The sequence below is a fragment of the Panthera onca genome, chromosome D1 (genome assembly GCF_046562875.1).
Source record: "Panthera onca isolate mPanOnc1 chromosome D1, mPanOnc1 haplotype 2, whole genome shotgun sequence".
NCBI lineage: Eukaryota > Metazoa > Chordata > Mammalia > Carnivora > Felidae > Panthera > Panthera onca.
Genome location: NC_138348.1, coordinates 8,949,881 through 8,966,821, shown reverse-complemented (window position 1 = coordinate 8,966,821; position 16,941 = coordinate 8,949,881). Strand labels below are relative to the sequence as shown.

At 46.5% G+C, this 16,941-nt stretch overlaps 2 protein-coding genes across 8 annotated transcripts; one reads left to right on the top strand and one right to left on the bottom strand.

Moving 5' to 3' along the window:
- Window positions 1-41: 41 nt before the first annotated feature.
- On the top strand, window positions 42-7,715 carry TTC9C (tetratricopeptide repeat domain 9C). Of its 5 annotated transcripts, none has more exons than XM_060607015.3 (4): window positions 42-835; window positions 1,394-1,688; window positions 4,637-4,819; window positions 6,962-7,715. In XM_060607015.3, exons 2-4 carry the CDS (start codon window positions 1,451-1,453, stop codon window positions 7,054-7,056), a joined length of 516 nt encoding a protein of 171 aa, XP_060462998.1. In that variant the 5' UTR covers window positions 42-835; window positions 1,394-1,450; the 3' UTR covers window positions 7,057-7,715. The 5 variants fall into 5 exon arrangements, with proteins under 5 accessions (XP_060462998.1, XP_060462997.1, XP_060462996.1 ...); XM_060607014.3 differs by having other exon boundaries at window positions 832-918; XM_060607013.3 differs by lacking the exon at window positions 42-835 and adding an exon at window positions 953-1,299.
- A 6,323-nt stretch (window positions 7,716-14,038) lies between these two features.
- On the bottom strand, window positions 14,039-16,631 carry ZBTB3 (zinc finger and BTB domain containing 3). 3 transcript variants are annotated; one of them, XM_060606977.3, is made up of 2 exons: window positions 16,391-16,631; window positions 14,039-15,933 (listed from the first exon to the last, which is right to left on the bottom strand). In XM_060606977.3, the coding sequence occupies exon 2, from the start codon at window positions 15,880-15,882 to the stop codon at window positions 14,332-14,334; it is 1,551 nt and encodes a 516-aa protein (XP_060462960.1). In that variant the 5' UTR covers window positions 15,883-15,933; window positions 16,391-16,631; the 3' UTR covers window positions 14,039-14,331. The 3 variants fall into 3 exon arrangements, with proteins under 3 accessions (XP_060462960.1, XP_060462959.1, XP_081646372.1); XM_060606976.2 differs by lacking the exon at window positions 16,391-16,631 and adding an exon at window positions 16,215-16,384; XM_081790246.1 differs by lacking the exon at window positions 16,391-16,631 and adding an exon at window positions 16,006-16,147 and having other exon boundaries at window positions 14,039-15,929.
- Between the last annotated feature and the right edge of the window lie 310 nt (window positions 16,632-16,941).

Sequence of the window (16,941 nt, the reverse complement as noted above, 5' to 3'; positions counted from 1 at the left end):
GCGCGCCGAGGACGACCGATTTCCCTCCCCTTACCTCCCGCCCCCTCTCACCCCTGGGCCAATCGCCGCCAGTGATTCCACCGCGCAGCCGCACCGGAGCCGGAGCCGGGAAGGACTGGCTACGGCTCAAGTGCCTCGTAGCACGGCGGCGTGTGCGCGCCCGCCTTCCGTACTTCCAGCCATGGGCTCTGCGCAGACGCCCGGAGCTCCCTTCCTGCACGCCCCTCCCACCCCGTCACCACCCTTACTCCCGTCTGGCTTCCGATCGAGCTGTCGTCTAAAATCTTGCTTGCTAGTCTTTCTTCCCTACTGGCTATACGTCCCCCCCAGCTTCTTGAGAGTTAAAAAAAAAAAAAGCCCAGGAGGGATGCTGTAGCGACTTTAAAGCCGCCTAGCAATTGTCTGTTTAGTAAACAAAGGGCTTCCTCAAACTAAGGAATACAGCGACACCCTCCCCCCCCCACCCCGGCCCTCTTCTCTGAATCCTTTAACTTCTCTACCCAGCAACAGACGCCTGGACCTCGCCTTTTAGCTTTCTTATTGGCCAACTTGAATCGTCATCTGCAATTCTGATTGGTTATCCGTGATCGGCCGGATTCTTCCAATTGGCGAAGCTGACGGGAGATTTCCCCGCCGCCCCGCCCCGGGTTGATCTGCAGGGGGCTGTAGAGGCGGGGTAGCTTCTGCGGGATTATTTTTCCGGGGCCGCTTTTGATTGGACGGTGTGGCGCATTGCGCGCGACCCTTCAGATACCAAACTGCCGAGACGTCGGTCCCGGTCGTCTAAGTGCTTCCGCCCGTAAACCGAAGCCGAGGGGGAGACTTCCGTGCTTGGGTATTTGCAGAGGGCGAGGGGTTGGCCGCGGAGCTTGGTGGGCTTGTAACTGAGCTGCTCTGCGGCCGCTCCAGCTTAAGCCTGTGAGTTGGTTGCACAAACCACATTCAGCTCGGTCCCCAGCTTCTGATACCGACATAAACAAATGCTTATTTAATACGCGCAAAAAAAGACCAGGAGTGGTGGCAAGCCCCGTAGACCTCTTTTAGCAGTTGTCCCCGCCTATTCCCTTCCACTTCCGGGTCAAGAAGGTGTGTCCAAGAGAAAGGAGGAAGCAAATTCCGCCGGCATTCCCACGCCTGCCACAGTTCCTTAGCCCGGCCCTTCCTTTTTCGGGAGGGTCTCTTCACCCCGGAGTCTCCTCTTTATGAAATCACTTAATCTCTGGCTTTGCTGTTCCCACATCCTCTCCCTGATTAGTCCTGTACGTTTAAAGATTGAAAATTACTACAGAGAAGAGACAAGTAAAACTCATTCCCGGGGGGCGTCCTGGAGAGGGCTAATTTCCTGCCTTCTTAAATCGGCTATCTAAATCAGTTGTTTTGCTCCCATCTCCAGAGCTTCAATTGCTCTTTCGCGTCCCAGTTCCACAAGAGCTCTGGGCGACAAAGAGTTATGGAGAAGCGCCTGCAGGAGGCTCAACTGTACAAGGAGAAAGGGAACCAACGTTACCGAGAAGGGAAGTACCGAGATGCTGTAAGTAGGTACCATCGAGCTCTGCTTCAGCTGCGGGGTCTGGATCCAAGTCTGCCCTCCCCGATACCTAATCTAGGACCTCAGGGCCCGGCCCTCACACCTGAACAAGAGAACATACTGCACACCACCCAGACAGACTGCTACAACAATCTAGCTGGTAAGAACAGGGCTGAAGGGTGGGTAGAGTATCAGGGCAGGCACATGAAAATCTGTGAACATTAGGGAAAAGCACGGGTGTGCTTTTCTGCTGTCATGTACTTATTCTGCCATGAATCGAAATACATTTCCAATCTATGGGCCTCTAAATGAGTTTCTATAGAGCCATGCTTCTCAAACTTAACCTGGAGAGTTTGTTAACTCAGCCCCACCCCTAGAGATTCCGATTTAATGGAGCTGAGTGGGAGAGGCACTACCGATTTGCATTTCTGACAAATTTCCAGGTGATGCTGATAGGTTTAGGGAATTTTGCACGCTCTAGAACAAACACTGAACTTATGTTTAGGGCGTTGTTTCTTTAATATTTATAATAGAGGAAAGAAGGCATTTGCTCCAGCGGGTGGTGTGAGACATTATTAGATGTTTGGACAGTTTTTGTTCGTTTTTCTCCTTCCTTTAAATCAGTTCCTGGATAACTAGGATCTCCCATCTCCATATGAACTTGGGTGAAGAGATGGATGCCAGAATCTGTATCACTAGGATTGATCTACTAAAAGAAAGGAGACTTCGTAGAGGTCTGTTCTATGGCAGGCAAAATAATCATGGAGCTAATTAAATTATTTTGGAGTATATTAAAGCATTCTAATGACCCCAGCTGAGGCTATGGAAATTATTAGGGTTAGTTTTTATACTTCGTAATGGTTGTTTAAAAGTGATTTTTTTTTTTTTTTTTTTTTTTAACTACAGTAGTTTTCCGCTATGGTTTGGTGAAAATCTAGCTTTTTTACAGTGTGAGTCCAGTGCTACTCTCAGATTCAGGTAACAATAGTCATTATGGTAGCTAATGTTTCAATTCATTAAGTTCAATTACTTATTGGGTACTAAGCATATAGGAGTATAATAAGGTAAAGAGTGCTGCTCTCTCGGAACATATATTCAAGTAAGGGAGATGGACAATTAACAAAGGTAACATACATATTATATTGGAAGATGGCAAGTGCTGTGGAAAGGAATAAAGCAGATGGGCACAGTGAGTGCCACAGGCATGGGAATGTTCACTTTTAAAGAGAGTGATCAGCCAGTGTCTTCACTCTCCAGGTGGACCTGAAGTCAAAGCCTATGGCTTAGCCATCCATAGAGCGTCCACTTGGGAGTGCTTGGGAGATGCTCCATAAAGAACTTACTGGATTAGCCATTTTCACTTATTGAGTGCCTGTAACACGTGGGGCAGTTTATGTACAATATCTCTCATCTTCAAATTCTACAAGATAGTTGTGATTATCCCCATTTTACCGATAAGGTAATGAGATCGGCTCGCTGCTGAAAATCCTCCAATGGCATTTCATTAGACTTAGGGAAAAAACCCAAACTCTGACCCTCACCTTCAGGGCCTGACATGGTCTGGCTCCTCCAATACACGGAATTTGCAAAACACATTTCTACCTTCCAGCTTTATAGAATTTCTTCTTTCTCAGCTAGAATGCCCCGTCCCTTGAATGACTCTTGTCATTCAGATCTTGGGTCAAAAGTCACTTTCTTCGAGAGTCTTCGATAATCAAGCATGACCCTGGCTTCATTCACTTCATCCCAATACAGTTCTGTTTTTTTGTTTTTTGGGTTTTTTTTTTTTTTTTTTCCCAAAGCAATTTAGAAAATCCGTTTGTTTATTGTGTACTCCTTCTACTTGGGGACTAGGATGTGAGTGGTGTTTACTCATCAAGAGGTCTGTCTTGTTCCTCTTACCCACTGCTCCTAGCTCCCCCCAGCCTGTGGTCGGTGCTGCAGAACCAGTTGTCAGATAATGAATGAAGCTACAGTAATGGGTTAGTTAAGTATAAACCATATGACCACTTGGTGGGGATGTTGTAGAAGGGATGCAGACATAAGCCCAGGCCCTTTAATGTCCTCGGAAGCCCTGATTCTCCTTTCTTCTCAGCACCATGATTAAATAATACTATGTTTAATTCCTACAGTCATGAAATAGGGAGCACGTTTCTCTTCTTAATTATAGAAAGGCTGAGCATTGTCTCCTAAACAGATTTGGATTTCAAAGTCCCATTATGTAATCCAAGGGAATAGTGAGTAATATATCATCATTTTTAATGATGGGGACGCCTAGGTGGCTCAGTCGGTTGGGCGTCTGACTTCGGCTCAGGTCATGATCTTGCAGTCTGTGGGTTCGCGCCCTGCGTTAGGCTCTGTGCTGACAGCTCAGAGCCTGGAGCCTGCTTCGGATTCTGTGTCTCCCTCTCTCTCTCTGCCCCTCCCCTGCTCATGCTCTGTCCTCTCTGTCTCAAAAATAAAAACGTTAAAAAAAATTTTTTTTTTAAATGACGATTTGGGAATTAGAGAGTCCTTGGTTCAAATTTCTTATTCCACCCAGAAGCTGTAGGATCTTCGACAAGTTCCTTTACGTCTCTGAGCCTTGATTTCTTTGTCCACTAAATGGAGATAGTAACACTTAACCAATTTCGTAGCGTGGATGAGAAGATTAAATGAGATAAAGCACAAAGCACGGTGCTGCTATTTCCTCACACAATTGATGGCAGCCATTGTTGTTTGTAAAGCTGCAGTGTGATAATTGTGGTTAGATGGAGGGCTCAAGATGGAGAGCCTTGGGTAGAAGAGAAACAGAGAAGAAGAATTTTAAACACATTTTAAAGTATGTTCCTGTCAGTTTTATAGCTGGGCCTAACCCACCAGTAGGCACATAATAAGCGTTCAGTAGATATTAAAGTTGATTAGAAGGCATGTAATGCTTTTGTTCACTGTTGCATCCCCAGTGCCTAGAAGAAAGTCTGGCCCATGGTAGACCTTTGGATGTATTAGTTGGGTGAGTGAATGTTGTTGGTATCGTCCTCTGTTTGATGCAGCCTTGAGTTGGCCACTAGAACTTCACGTAATAAGTCCCTCTTTGCTCTTCTGTCTTCTTTTCATTTGGCCTGTTAGCCTGTCTCCTTCAGATGGAGCCAGTAAACTACGAACGAGTGAAAGAATACAGTCAGAAAGTCCTGGAACGACAGCCTGATAATGCCAAGGCCTTGTATCGGGCTGGAGTGGCCTTTTTTCATCTGCAGGACTATGACCAGGCTCAGCACTACCTCCTGGCTGCTGTCAATAGGCAGCCAAAAGGTGAGAGAGAAGGGGACCGAAGTGGTAAGGACAAATGAAATTGTCTTGCTGAGGTGGTATCGGTGGAATGGGGGATTTATTTTACTTCTTTCAATTTACCGAATTTTTAAAAAGCTTATTTATTTTGCAAGAGAGCGAGCGAGCACATGCATGCACACGAACAGGGTACAGGGCAGAGAGAGGGGGAAGGAGAAGGAGAATCCCAAGCGGGCTCCACGCTGTTAGCGCAGAGCTCGATGCGGGGCTCGATCTCATGAACTGTGAGATGATGACCTGAGCCAAAATCAAGAGCCGGGTGCTTAACTGACTGAGCCACCCAGGCGCCCCTTGAAATTTTTTCGACTAGGTAATAATATATTCATATAGTTCAAAATTCAAAAAGTCTGAAGAGGTGTTTGAGAAACTGGCCTTCTTCTATTCCTGTATTCTTGCCTCCACAAGAAAGCAATATTGTACACCCTCCAGAAGTATTATGCTTCACCAGGCATACACACCATCTCCCTTCCTTCCCCCGGTGAAAGAGATTGTAAAGCATTGTTTTTCAAGTTTCTGTTCCGAGATTGTAACTGAAGTAGATCTGTATTCCAATCAATATACTTGCTGATCCTCCTTTCTGCCAGTTCCCCAGCTGGGTCTGGCCTTGGCCTTAGCTATCATTTTATTCTTTTAGCTCCGCTAAGCCCAGGTATGACCCAGAAAAGGGGCAGGCCTACCTAGAGAGAATTTGAGACTTGGTACTTGTTTCCAAGGCAGAGATACCACGAAGCGGATAATAGACTCACTCCTGTGTTGGTGGTTCAGCACTGAAAATTCTCTCCCATTTTGCATTCTGGCTCAGAGTGGCTACTAGATGCTAGAGGTAGAGGGTCCCCCAGGGTAACGATGCAGCAAAAATTCTCTAAATGATTGGGGGAGGGGGAGACACCTGGCTAGCTCAGTCGGTGGAGCAGGTGACTCTTGATCTCAGGGATGTGGGTTTCGAGCCCCCATGGTGGGTGTAGAGATTACTTAAAAATAAAACCTTTAAAATCTTTAAAATCAAAATGAAATAAATGAATGGGAAAGCCACTGTGAATTAATAAAGACATAAAACATGAGGCATTTGCTCGTGTTTCTTACCTTCAAGTACATAGATGAACTGCACCCATGTAGAGTATTTTAGAGGCTCTGCTGTAACAATAACTGTTTCTTCAAGCTCTTTCTCATGATCAGATTAAGAACCAGCCAGCCCTGACCGTACAGAGATTTTTCTCCCTGGACAGAGATTTTTTTTTTTTTAATTCAAAGTGGTATTAATGAATGAGATTGACTGTTGCAAAGAATAGTTGTGATCTATTCAGATCTTACAAAGATTTTTAAAATCAGAAGTATGTGTGGGGTTGGGGAGATGGCAGCAGAGTAGGAGGACCCTAGGCTCGCCTCGTCCCACGAATGCAGCTAGAGAACTATCAAATCATCCTTAATACCCCAGAAATCAACCTGAGGCCTGGCAGAACAAACCCCGCAACTAAAGATAGAGAAGAGGTTACATCGAAGAAGGGCCAAAATAGCATTTAAAGTCATATACCCATGCTTATGTGTATTTCTTCACAGGAAGATTCCTGGACTTTGGAGAGTAAAAAATACTCTGCATGTTTTATAGATACGAACAAACTTATTTTCCCAGAGAATATATTTATTCTGATACTTACAGAATCAGTAATAAGTAAGCTCGAATGATTCCAGATTCAGAAATCTGGTTCTCCTCAAACCCACTTTCTATAGGAAGTCCTTTGAAAGATTGGAGTCTTGATTCAAAATAATAGTGCTGGTTTTTATCGTTTATGTGGAATGTCCTTTGCGGTTATCTCTGATGTATTTTTGTAAAATAACCTCATCCCTAAAGTGGGGGGTTAAAATGCTAACTTGCATAAACCAGTGACAAGAACTTGGTATTTTCCCTAAGTATTCATAATCAGTATGTTTGTTTTGAACGTTTTAAAGGGACTTGTTTATTATTTTTATCCACGCCTAAAAAATATCTGACTCTATAAAAGTCAGAAGTTGTGGCGGGGAAAGAAGTGTGTGAACAATCCTTTCCTACCACAAGGTGTGATCATGTTCTAACTGTGTCTCTAATTGCCTCCTTTGCCCTATTCTAAGACGCCAATGTCCGGCGGTACCTCCAGCTAACTCAGTCGGAACTCAGTAGCTACCATCAGAAGGAGAAGCAGCTGTACCTGGGCATGTTTGGTTAACAAAAGAAGAAAGACGCTCCTCTACTTGAACTTAGGTGAACCATTAAAGACCCATCGAGGGGAAACCTGAGCCTCAGCAAGAGAAATTAACCCCATACCTCTGACCCAGGTGGATTTCTGTTTTCTTTCTAGCTCTGCACAAACTCTTTGGCACTTAAGCAGGCTGTGTCTTTTTTTTGCCTGTCCATCTACGTATTTGTATAGCTTTCCATACGTGATATTCTTGGAGATGTTTGCTTTGAGAAATACAATCAGCTATATGTGAAATAATCCTGTCTATGGCATAGATTTTAACGATAGATGTTGTTAGATGTGTCCGTATGCAGAGGAAAAAGCTCATAAGGATGAAATCATGATCACAAAGTTTTTTCTTTGCTTCCTCAGCTTCCCAAAGCCAAAGTTACATAGGCCACAACCCGGGAAATATATTTTTTTGTGAAAATAGACAATTACAAGTTGGACCCACATAACTTAAACGATTTGAAATTAACCATTTTGATTAAATCAAATTCCTTATGTACATTCAGACCTCCGCCCCACAAAAGTATCTGGTTCCTATTTTTTCTGGTGATAATTTCTAGTCCCTGGTATTGTTCATACTCAGATCATTCATACAATATGCTTATTTATTTTTTTCATTAAACTCTTCTATCTTAAAACCTTGAGTCAAGCATTTAAGTATTTAATAATTCTTCAGCCTCGTGCCAAAAAACCCCCCAAACCCTAAGTAAACATTTTCTTTTTTAACGGGTGCATATCTATAGTATGCTCATTTCTCTAAAAAAAAAAGGGTGGGGCAGAGGGGACAGGTTGCTGCGTCTTCTTGAAACAATACCATGAAAGAGCAGGATAAAAACATCAGTCTGTTCTTTCCCCGTCACCTTGTATTATGCAAAAGCTCAGTTCCTTACAGAGGAGGGAAATGAGGAAGAGTTCTCCTTCCCTAGTGCTTAAGCTCCCCATGGAACTTTCTGGAAGTTTTGTCAGTGCAGGCTGTGGACCCGGTACAGTCATGTCTCCGTAGGAAGTTCCATCGACCAGGAGATCCTTTGCCATTTTGTGCGCTTGTTGTGAATAATGTTCACAGTGTATTATGGGTAGAGGCAGTAAGCATGTGTCGCTAGCCATTACATAAGGACAGATTTCAGAAAGAACAATAAAAACAATCCCAAGTCCTCCGTATTGCCAAGTGTGCATGAGTTTTCCATTTATCAGTAATGCCCCCTCCCAATGAGCCAGGCTCCGCTCTGCGTCTCCCATACCCCTTAAATAATACAACTTACAATAAAAAGCTTTTCTACCAAATAATCTTGTGAGTCTAAGGACAGAACTAACGAAAATAGAGTATTTCATTCCTTTCCCAAGCTGCTTACATTTCTAAGCCTAGGTTGTTGACAAAATTATGTCATGGTTGCATGTTTGCTTTGGGCAAGTTTTGCTGATTTTCTTCTTCTCTTTGTTCCCCCCCCCCCCCAAAGACTAAGCTATCTTCTGCATCAATGAGGAAAAATAAAACTGATAATTCAAAAATTGTATTTTAGATCAGGCAGTATTCCTTCATTTGTATGTAGATAATGGACTGACCTATATTTTATTTCCTGAGTTTAAGCCTACTCCCTTGCAATTAAAAAAAAAAGAAAAGCATTTAAAAACTGAAAAAAATAACAAAATAAAAACATATTTTAGGAATGTATTGCACTGATCCTTTTATTAGCACGGTTAAGAGACAAAGTGGTCAGGCTTGCATTTCATTCTTCATTTTGAAGGCCAGCTTCCAATGGAGATGTTAATGAACAGGAAAGTGGACAAAGATGGGCAGCCAGATGTGGGTGTGGAGGAGGTCTAGCAAGCCCACATCCTGAAGGAAACAGCTAGAGGGCACCTAAATGTCAGTACTCAGAAGTTTCTGGAGGAGGAGGGTGCTCACCTTACGAGTCCTTAATGGATTCCATGCAGAATTTCAGGGTGTGATTGAAGAGAAAGCATTGTAGATGTGAAGGTCCATACTTTGGCACATAACGGACAGTTGAGAGCAGTGTCTCCCGAACTCCTACCCACTACCTTTACAATTTTGCCAAAACCACATACTACCTATACTATTGTTTTCAATATTTTATTTAAATATATGTTTTTAAATTTTTTTTTTTAATGTTTATTTATTTTTGAGACAGAGGGAGACAAAGCATGAACAGGGGAGGGGCAGAGAGAGAGGGAAGAAAACTTGGGACAGAAGAACATGTTAATAATACCAAGGGGGTTTACTCAGCAAACTGTAGACTGTGAAACTGGTAAGACAAGTAACCCAGTTCCTTCAATAAATAAATTACAGGGAAAAGGAGAGAGGCACTTACAGATTAAAAGAGGCTTTGGGGTACCTGGTTGAGTGTCTGACTCTTGATTGTGTATCAGCTCATGATCCCAGGGTCATGAGATCAAGCCCCATGTCAGCCTCTGTACTAAGCATGGAGCCTGCTTAAGATTCTCACTCCTGGGGTGCCTGGGTGGCTCAGTCGGTTGAGTGTGGGACTCTTGATTTCAGCTCAGGTCATTCTCAGTTTCTGGGATCGAGTCCCATGTAGGGCTCTGCCACTAACAGCATGGAGCCTGCTTGAGATTCTCCCACTTTCTCTGCCCCTCCCCTGCTCATGTGCACGTTCTTACACTCTCAAAATAAATAAACTTAAAAAAAAAAGATTCTCTCTCTCTCACTGTCCCTCTCCCCCCACTACCGCTCCTGTGTGCAGTTACTCTCTTTAAAATTAAAAACCAGAACAAGGCTTAAGGGGCATCTGGCTGGCTCAGAAAGGCATGTGACTCCTGATCTTGGGGCCACTAGTTCAAGCCCCACGTTAGGTGTAGAAATTATTTAAAAATGAAAATCTTAGGTGCCTGGGTGGCTCAGTTGGTTAAGCATCCAAGTCGATTTTGGCTCAAGTCATGATTTCATGGTTCATGAGCTGGAGCCCTGAGTCAGGCTCCGCACTGAGTATGGAGCCTGCTTGGAAATCTCTCATTCCTCTGCCCCTTGCACACACACACGTTTTCTTCCTCTCAAAATAAACTGAATAAACTTAAAAAAACAAAAAAAAGAAAAACCTTTAAAAAGAATATTGAAATAAACTTTTTAAAAAAGGCTTAAGAGGGGCGCCTGGGTGGCTCAGTCGGTTGAGCGTCCGACTTCAGCTCAGGTCACGATCTCACGGTTCGTGAGTTCGAGCCCCAACTCAGGCTCTGGGCTGATGGCTCAGAGCCTGGAGCCTGCTTCGGATTCTGTGTCTCCCTCTCTCTCTGCCCCTCCCCTGTTCATGCTCTGTCTCTCTCTGTCTCAAAAATAAATAAACATTAAAAAAAATTAAAAAAAAAAAGGCTTAAGAGACATCAAATAAATGTGACTCTACTTTGGATTGTGGTTTGAAAACAAAACAAAGTTTATGAGATGGGGCGCCTGACTGGCTCAGTTATTGGAGTGTATGACTCTAGATCTCAGGGTTGTGGGTTTGAGCCCCATGTTGGGTGTAGAGATGACTTGAAGTCTTTAAGTAAGTGAATAAATAAAAGGTTATGAGACAATCAGAGAAATTTGAGTAAAAACTGTTGGGAGTGAGGGGTGCCTGGTCAGCTCAGTTGGTGGAATGTGTGACTCTTGATCTCGGGCTCATGAGTTCAAGCCCCATGTTGGGCATAGAGCTTACTGGGGGAAAGAAAAGAATTATTGTCAGTTTTGTTGAATATGATTAATGGTATTTGGTCTTTTTTTTTTTCAAGGGTTCTTATAGAGATGCACACTGAAATTGCTTACTAATAATTGGGGAGGGGACTTAGGAACACTTGCTATCATTTGCCAAAGGAAAAAAAACCCACAAAAGTAAATATATTTTACAGTAAAAATAGTACATGACCAGGTAAGTCATCTTTGGAAACATTGGCTTTGGAGAAATTAAAATTGAAATCCAGGGGCACTTGGCTGGTTCAGTCGGTAGAGCCTGTGACTCTTGATCTCAGCGTTGAGTTTGAGCTCCACATTGGGCATAGAGTTTACTTAAAAACAAATAAAGTCGGGGCACCTGGGTGGCTCAGTTGGTTAAGCGTCCGACTTCAGCTCAGGTCATGATCTCACAGTCTGTGAGTTCCAGCCCCGCGTCGGGCTCTGTGCTGACAGCTCAGAGCCTGGAGCCTGCTTTGGATTCTGTGTCTCCCTCTCTCTCTGCCCCTCCCCTGCTCATGCTCTGTCTCTCTCTGTCTCAAAAATAAATAAAAATATAAAAAAAAAAAAAAGTCAAAATCCAATGCAAAGGACTGAAATGGTGACTTTTGTGAAGCTAAGCTTGGCCAAAAATGTCCAGTGATTGAAGAGGCAATAGACGGCAAGTGAAACCATACACTTATAAAATTGCCAGTCAAGAAAAGAATTGAAATCCTAAATTAGAAATATATATCTCTAAAGCTGGAGAGCAAAGGGTGGTTGAAAACTTAAGTCAGCTTATAGCTCAAAAACAAAGAACTCCTCAGGGTGAAACTTTTAATAGGTGGAGCCTGGCCCATACCCTCCTCAAATGAGGCTGATTTGGGCTCAGTAGAAGGCAGCGTTATCCAACAACTAGGGCTGTCCGATAATAGACTAGGTTTCCTTTGGGGATGGCAAGTTCTTTTTAAAGGTTATTTAAGTAATCTCTACACCCAAGGTGGGCCTTGAACTCACGACCCGGAGATCAAGAGTCACAAGCTCTACCACCGATTGAGCCAGACAGGTGCCCCGAGTTCTTTTTCAAGCAGGGGTTTCACAACCGGCAAAAGGAGGATCCATTGTTGGACCAGAGGTTAGATGAGCTCACCTGTGGTTCCTTGAATCCGTGGTCGAGACCATCGAGAGGAGTGGAAATGAGAAAATTCTCTATTGGTCCCACCTCTACAGACCGGCAGAAACCGTTCCTGGCGTCCAGCAGATAAAGTGAGACAAAAGACAGCTGTGGCCTTTTGTGTTGGCTGCTGCTTTGAACATCTTGCAGATTCCTAATTGCCATCGCCAATGAAAAATGCATCTCATGCTGGGAACTGAAAGCAAATACTCCCTCTTGAGGAGAATCCCACCAAGTAACAGATCCTTTTTTAGTTAGGTAGAACGCATGGCTGAGATAGTAACAATGGTTTATGTTCTCAAGACTGTCTGGAGAAGGTCTGTACATTGTATACACATGCAGACACAGATATTATGCCTTGCTTTTAGGAAATGATGTTCTGAGACAGCTGATTTTTTTCTCTAGGTCTCTCCATATATAATCATATGTGTATAATTTTTATATAATTCACATGCCATAAAATTTACCCTTTTAAAGGCAACTCATTGTTTTCAGGCATTTTGATTTGATCTTGTTCTAGGAAAGACTTTGGAAAAGGTGCTCCACTTAGAGTAACTTACGGGGTGTGCATGTAGATCTTGCATTGTTCCAACAAGGAGCCGAGGTAGGAATATATTTGCACCAATAAAATTAGCCCCTTGGAAGACAAACTAAGAAGTTATTCCAACACAAGGAAAGTGAAAGGCATAGAATTCATCCAGCCATGAAAACGTTAAGCATCAACGTTTGCATCCCTTAATGCCCCAGAGAAGGAGCTTTTCTTTGGCCAAACCTCCTTCTTCTAACTCAAAAACAGTAGCTTGCTCGCAAGAGCAAGTGCTGGATATGACAGACAAATCCAAAAAGAAAAGAAGTTCAGAAAATTTCCTCATTTTCATCTTTTCCTAAATTTCCCTTCCTGCTTTTTTGCATTCAGTTGCTTACGTGCAGAACAGAGGAGGGTTTTTCGGGAGCCCTCTTACACCATGGCCCTACTCTTCATACACACCGGGGTAGGCCCTTCTCTTACATTCCCAGAACTCCCAGAACCCACATCAACACCCCAGGCTCCTTATTTCTTTGCTGTCTTTACTGCCAGTAACGAACTGCCTGTGTGACCCCAGCTGAGTAATCTGACTTCTCTAGGCTGTCCTCGTGCTTTCTAGGTGAGGGAGTTGGACCAGAGGAATGATAAGATTCTCTCTCCGGAGTATCTTGCTTTTAGTTTTTCCCAAGTGCCCATCCTGTCCATACCACAGGCCCTCCACCTGCCCCACAAGCCCACCACCCTGGAGCTTCGTGCTTTCTGCCTTTCAGTTCCCCATCTTCAGAGACCTCAATTCATATTATGACACACAGGCAAGAATTTCAAGTAATGGATACAGTATTTGTTGTTGAAACAGTCAGCCAAAGACTTTCTATGTTGGAAGTAGAGGTCACGTGGTAAGGGAGCAAAGCCAAACACTTAAGAGGACAAAAGAGAAAACTAGTTCTTGGTTAACTGTCTTCAACCATGTTCTAACTCGGCGCCGTGTGCATGGCATTTGAAGCCATGACTCAAATTCTGCTTGCCCCTTAACTTGCCCTGTGACCTTGAACAAGTTAACTTCGATTTTTGAGTCTCGAGTCGGGGCGCCTGGGTGGCTCAGTCAATTAAGCGTCCAACTTCTGCTCAGGGCATGATCTCGTGGTCCATGAGTTCGAGCCCCACATTGGGCTCTGTGCTGACAGTTCTGAGCCTAGAGCCTGCTTCAGATTTGTGTCTCCCTCTCTCTCTGTCCCTGCCCCCCCCCCCAAAATAAACAAATATTGAGTCCCAAGTGTCCTTGTCTGTGGAAGAAGGGAGGCGGGGGAGGGGGTGCTAACACCTCGTAAAATTGGTGACAACTGAGTATTTTTATGAAGTCCTCAATACAGCCCAGGACACAGGAGCTCAACTACAATAACCCATCATCCTGTAAGAGTCCCTAATTAGCACACTTCTCCTAAGTCAAGTCTATGTTGTCCTTTGCGCATCTCACTTTTTCCCTCATTAGCATCCTGACTCCTACCCCAGGTACAGATATCAGATTCCTAAAAGGTCCACAGGAAAGTTATGAAAGAATCAGGAGGCATGTGGGTTTGGGGAATAAACCAGCCAACACCAGTTCAAAGAGATACTTTCACTGCTAGCTTTATGGTCCGGGATGCAGGGTGAGAAGTGATTACACCTCAGCAAAATTCCCAGTGCCCTTGGAGAAGGGCTCATTGAGTCGCAATGCCCCATAAAGTCCTGCTGCCTGGCTGGGGAAAGGAAAAGTGGGAGGAATCCTAAGCCCAGGGCACAACGTTCCTTCTGCTCCCTGCACAACCCACCCCTCGCAGGGGAAATGAGAGGCTTCCAACCTGTGCTGCCCCCTGATGATGGCAAGAGCAGGCCTAGCCTCAGCTCCTGCTGATGTCAGTTTTTGGGGCCAAGTACAAAATCTTTGGGTGGCCCTCCACCACCGCTGTTCTGTCTGTCTGCTGTAGGGGAGCCATGCAGGGGCTGCACCCCCAGGAGGGGGCCAGCCTCTGGATCCGGTTTGCTGCGTTTGGCCAGGTCCTCATTGTGAGCCTTGCGGATGTGGCGGTATAGGTCCCCTGACTGTGTGTAGCTGCGCAGGCAGTAGCGGCACTCATAGGGTCGCTCGCGTGTGTGCACGGTGGCGTGGCGCCGGAGTGTGTAAGAACAAGAGAAGGTCTTCCCACATGTCTTGCAAGTGGGCACATCCTCCGTGAAAACTCCAAAACTTCCCGGGGTTGCTTCATACTCAGAAGGCAGGTAAAGTGGCTCATGCAGGGCCGGGGGGGCCGGCAGCGGTGAGGTCACCAGTCCTCGGTGGTACTGCCCTGGACCTGGCAGCAAATGGTAGGACAGATGAGGATCTGGGGGCAGGAAGTGGTCACTTGGTCCCACCTCCTCTAGTCCTGCCCTGGGCTCCTCAAAAGCCTCTGGCTGAGGGGGCTGTGCGCCAAACAAGGCTCCTCCAGGTGGGAAGAACCCCTCGGGACCCTGAGGAGTTTCCTCTGACACATCTGGCTCCTCATCGGAAATCACAATAGCTTCCACTTTCACCTGGACCAGCTCAGCTTCGGCTGGTGCTGGAGCCTGGGATGGAGCTGGGGCTGGGGTTGGGGCTGCCGCTGGAGCTGGAGGATAGAAGCCTTGCAATGGCGCTCCGGCACCCCTTGGTTCCACCATCCTCAGACTCTCACCCACATCAAGGGGAGCCAGCGGCTCCACTGAAACTGCTGGAAGGCCAGAAGAGAAGTAGTTTGCAGGAATGGTCTCTGTGGAGCTACTAGGGCTGGCAAGGGAGACATCAGCCACTGGTGGAGGGGGGGGGCGTAGATGTGGCGGGTCAACCTCCATGCCAGGCTGTGTCGTGTCTGCCCCACCGGACACTGGTGGCTCATCTGGAGGACAGACAGTTGGTGAGGGAGCTGCAGGGCCCTTCCATTCCCCTTTGCCCCAGTGGCCTGATGTCTCAGCAGATGCCAATGAAGGCTGGGGGCCGCGGGAGGGGTTGGACAAAAACTCCAAACTAGGGGGCTGTGAGTTGGTTTCCTCCTCCTTCTTGGTACTGTCTGCCTCTGCCAGGGCCCGGGCTTGCAGCCGCCGCTTACACACTTTAACGATGTCATTCATGTGCAAGTAGCTGGCAGCTGCCAGCACATCCTCCACGGGGGTATCCCCCCTCAGGGCCAGCTGGCCAGCGTACATAAAATCCAGAAGCAGCCCAAAGGCTGGGGCTGTGACAATTTCATTGTGGATGCACACCAGATCCCTCTTGTCCAGTTCCCGCTCCTTGTAGAAAAGCTGGAAGAATGGGCTGCAGGAGGCCAGCACAGCCCGATGGGCCAAGAACTGGGTGCTACCCACCATTACGGTGCAGTCACAAAGGAAACCCTGGGACCGCTGCTCTCGGAGGCTCTGCAGCAGCTGCTGGCTGTGTTCTGGGAACTCCATAGCACCCCACGGATGGAAAAGGACCCTAGAAAGGTCCCCACCAGTGGCTCCCTGGGAAGAAAGGACAGTAAGTTAGGGCAGGTAACCTCCCCAGCAACCTTAACGTCAATCCTGAGCTATCACTTGCCACTCCAAAGCCTCTGGCAACACCGTCCTGACCCCAAGACGCCCGCTGGAATCGCTACCCTTGTTTCTCCTAGGTCACACCCAGGGGGTCTCCTTTTAGCTCCGCCCCCTCGGCCCAACCTTAGCAGCAGGCCCCGCCCCTGTTCGCAAAGGCACCGCCCCGGAAGTCCCGCCCCCTAACCAGCCTCCGCTTCCTCGATGCCCACCCGGCGGCTTCCAGCAGCTCCTCCAACTAGGAGTCTCTTTTGCTTCCAGGCCTTCCCGGGAGATGCCTCCACGCCCCACTCCAGGAACTCCCCTGAGCCTCTCTCTCTCTCTCGCATTCCAGGAGCTAAGAAGTCCTAGGGTGGGAACTAGAAGAGAAAGCTGATCCTTCACCCACCAGCGAGCAGCCACCGGCGAACTCCGCCCCTTCCCACCTTCTCAGTTTTCATTGGCTCAAATTTGCCTTCCCTCGGCACGGATTGGCTCATTGTCCACTGACCATCCCCCCGCTCTGACTGGCGTCTGCAAGTGGGTGCTGGTGGCCGTTGCTCAGGCAGCTAGGCTCAGGATTGGCTGGCGCTCCTGTCCTAAACTTTTCCTCTTCGTCCCGCCTTCTTTGCCTCAGAGACCTCTTGATTGGCTGAGCTTCTCCCATCTACCTGAGGCAACAGGAGGGCGGGGACCGGCTCCATGGAGATGAGCGCGACGCCCTCTGGGCGGGGCGCGAGGCTCGACACCCCGCTGAGTGTTTGTGCTCAGGGCAATGGGGAAAGGGAGAACCTACGAGCTGGTATAGTACCCAGGGGGCCTGCCTCCTGACCGGGCTCTGCCGTAACGGTGGGCATTAGCTACGTCTCTCCGAACTGCAGGTGTCTCTTGAAAGTCCCTTCTTCCCTCAAAAAAATAAGATGCCTTTTTGCTCCACTACCCCCAATCTGATGGTTCCAG

Excerpts from the sequence above, each read along its gene's own strand:
- TTC9C (XM_060607012.3), top strand. The coding sequence starts at position 1,203 with ATGAAATCACTTAATCTCTGGCTTTGCTGTTCCCACATCCTCTCCCTG. Across the intron at positions 1,260-1,393 it reads TCCTCTCCCTGATTAGTCCT|AGCTTCAATTGCTCTTTCGC; the intron begins GTACGTTTAAAG and ends TCCCATCTCCAG. Across the intron at positions 1,689-4,636 it reads CTGCTACAACAATCTAGCTG|CCTGTCTCCTTCAGATGGAG; the intron begins GTAAGAACAGGG and ends TTGGCCTGTTAG.
- ZBTB3 (XM_060606976.2), bottom strand. The coding sequence starts at position 16,331 with ATGCGAGAGAGAGAGAGAGGCTCAGGGGAGTTCCTGGAGTGGGGCGTG. Across the intron at positions 15,934-16,214 it reads GAGCTGCTGGAAGCCGCCGG|GGAGCCACTGGTGGGGACCT; the intron begins GTGGGCATCGAG and ends CTTTCTTCCCAG.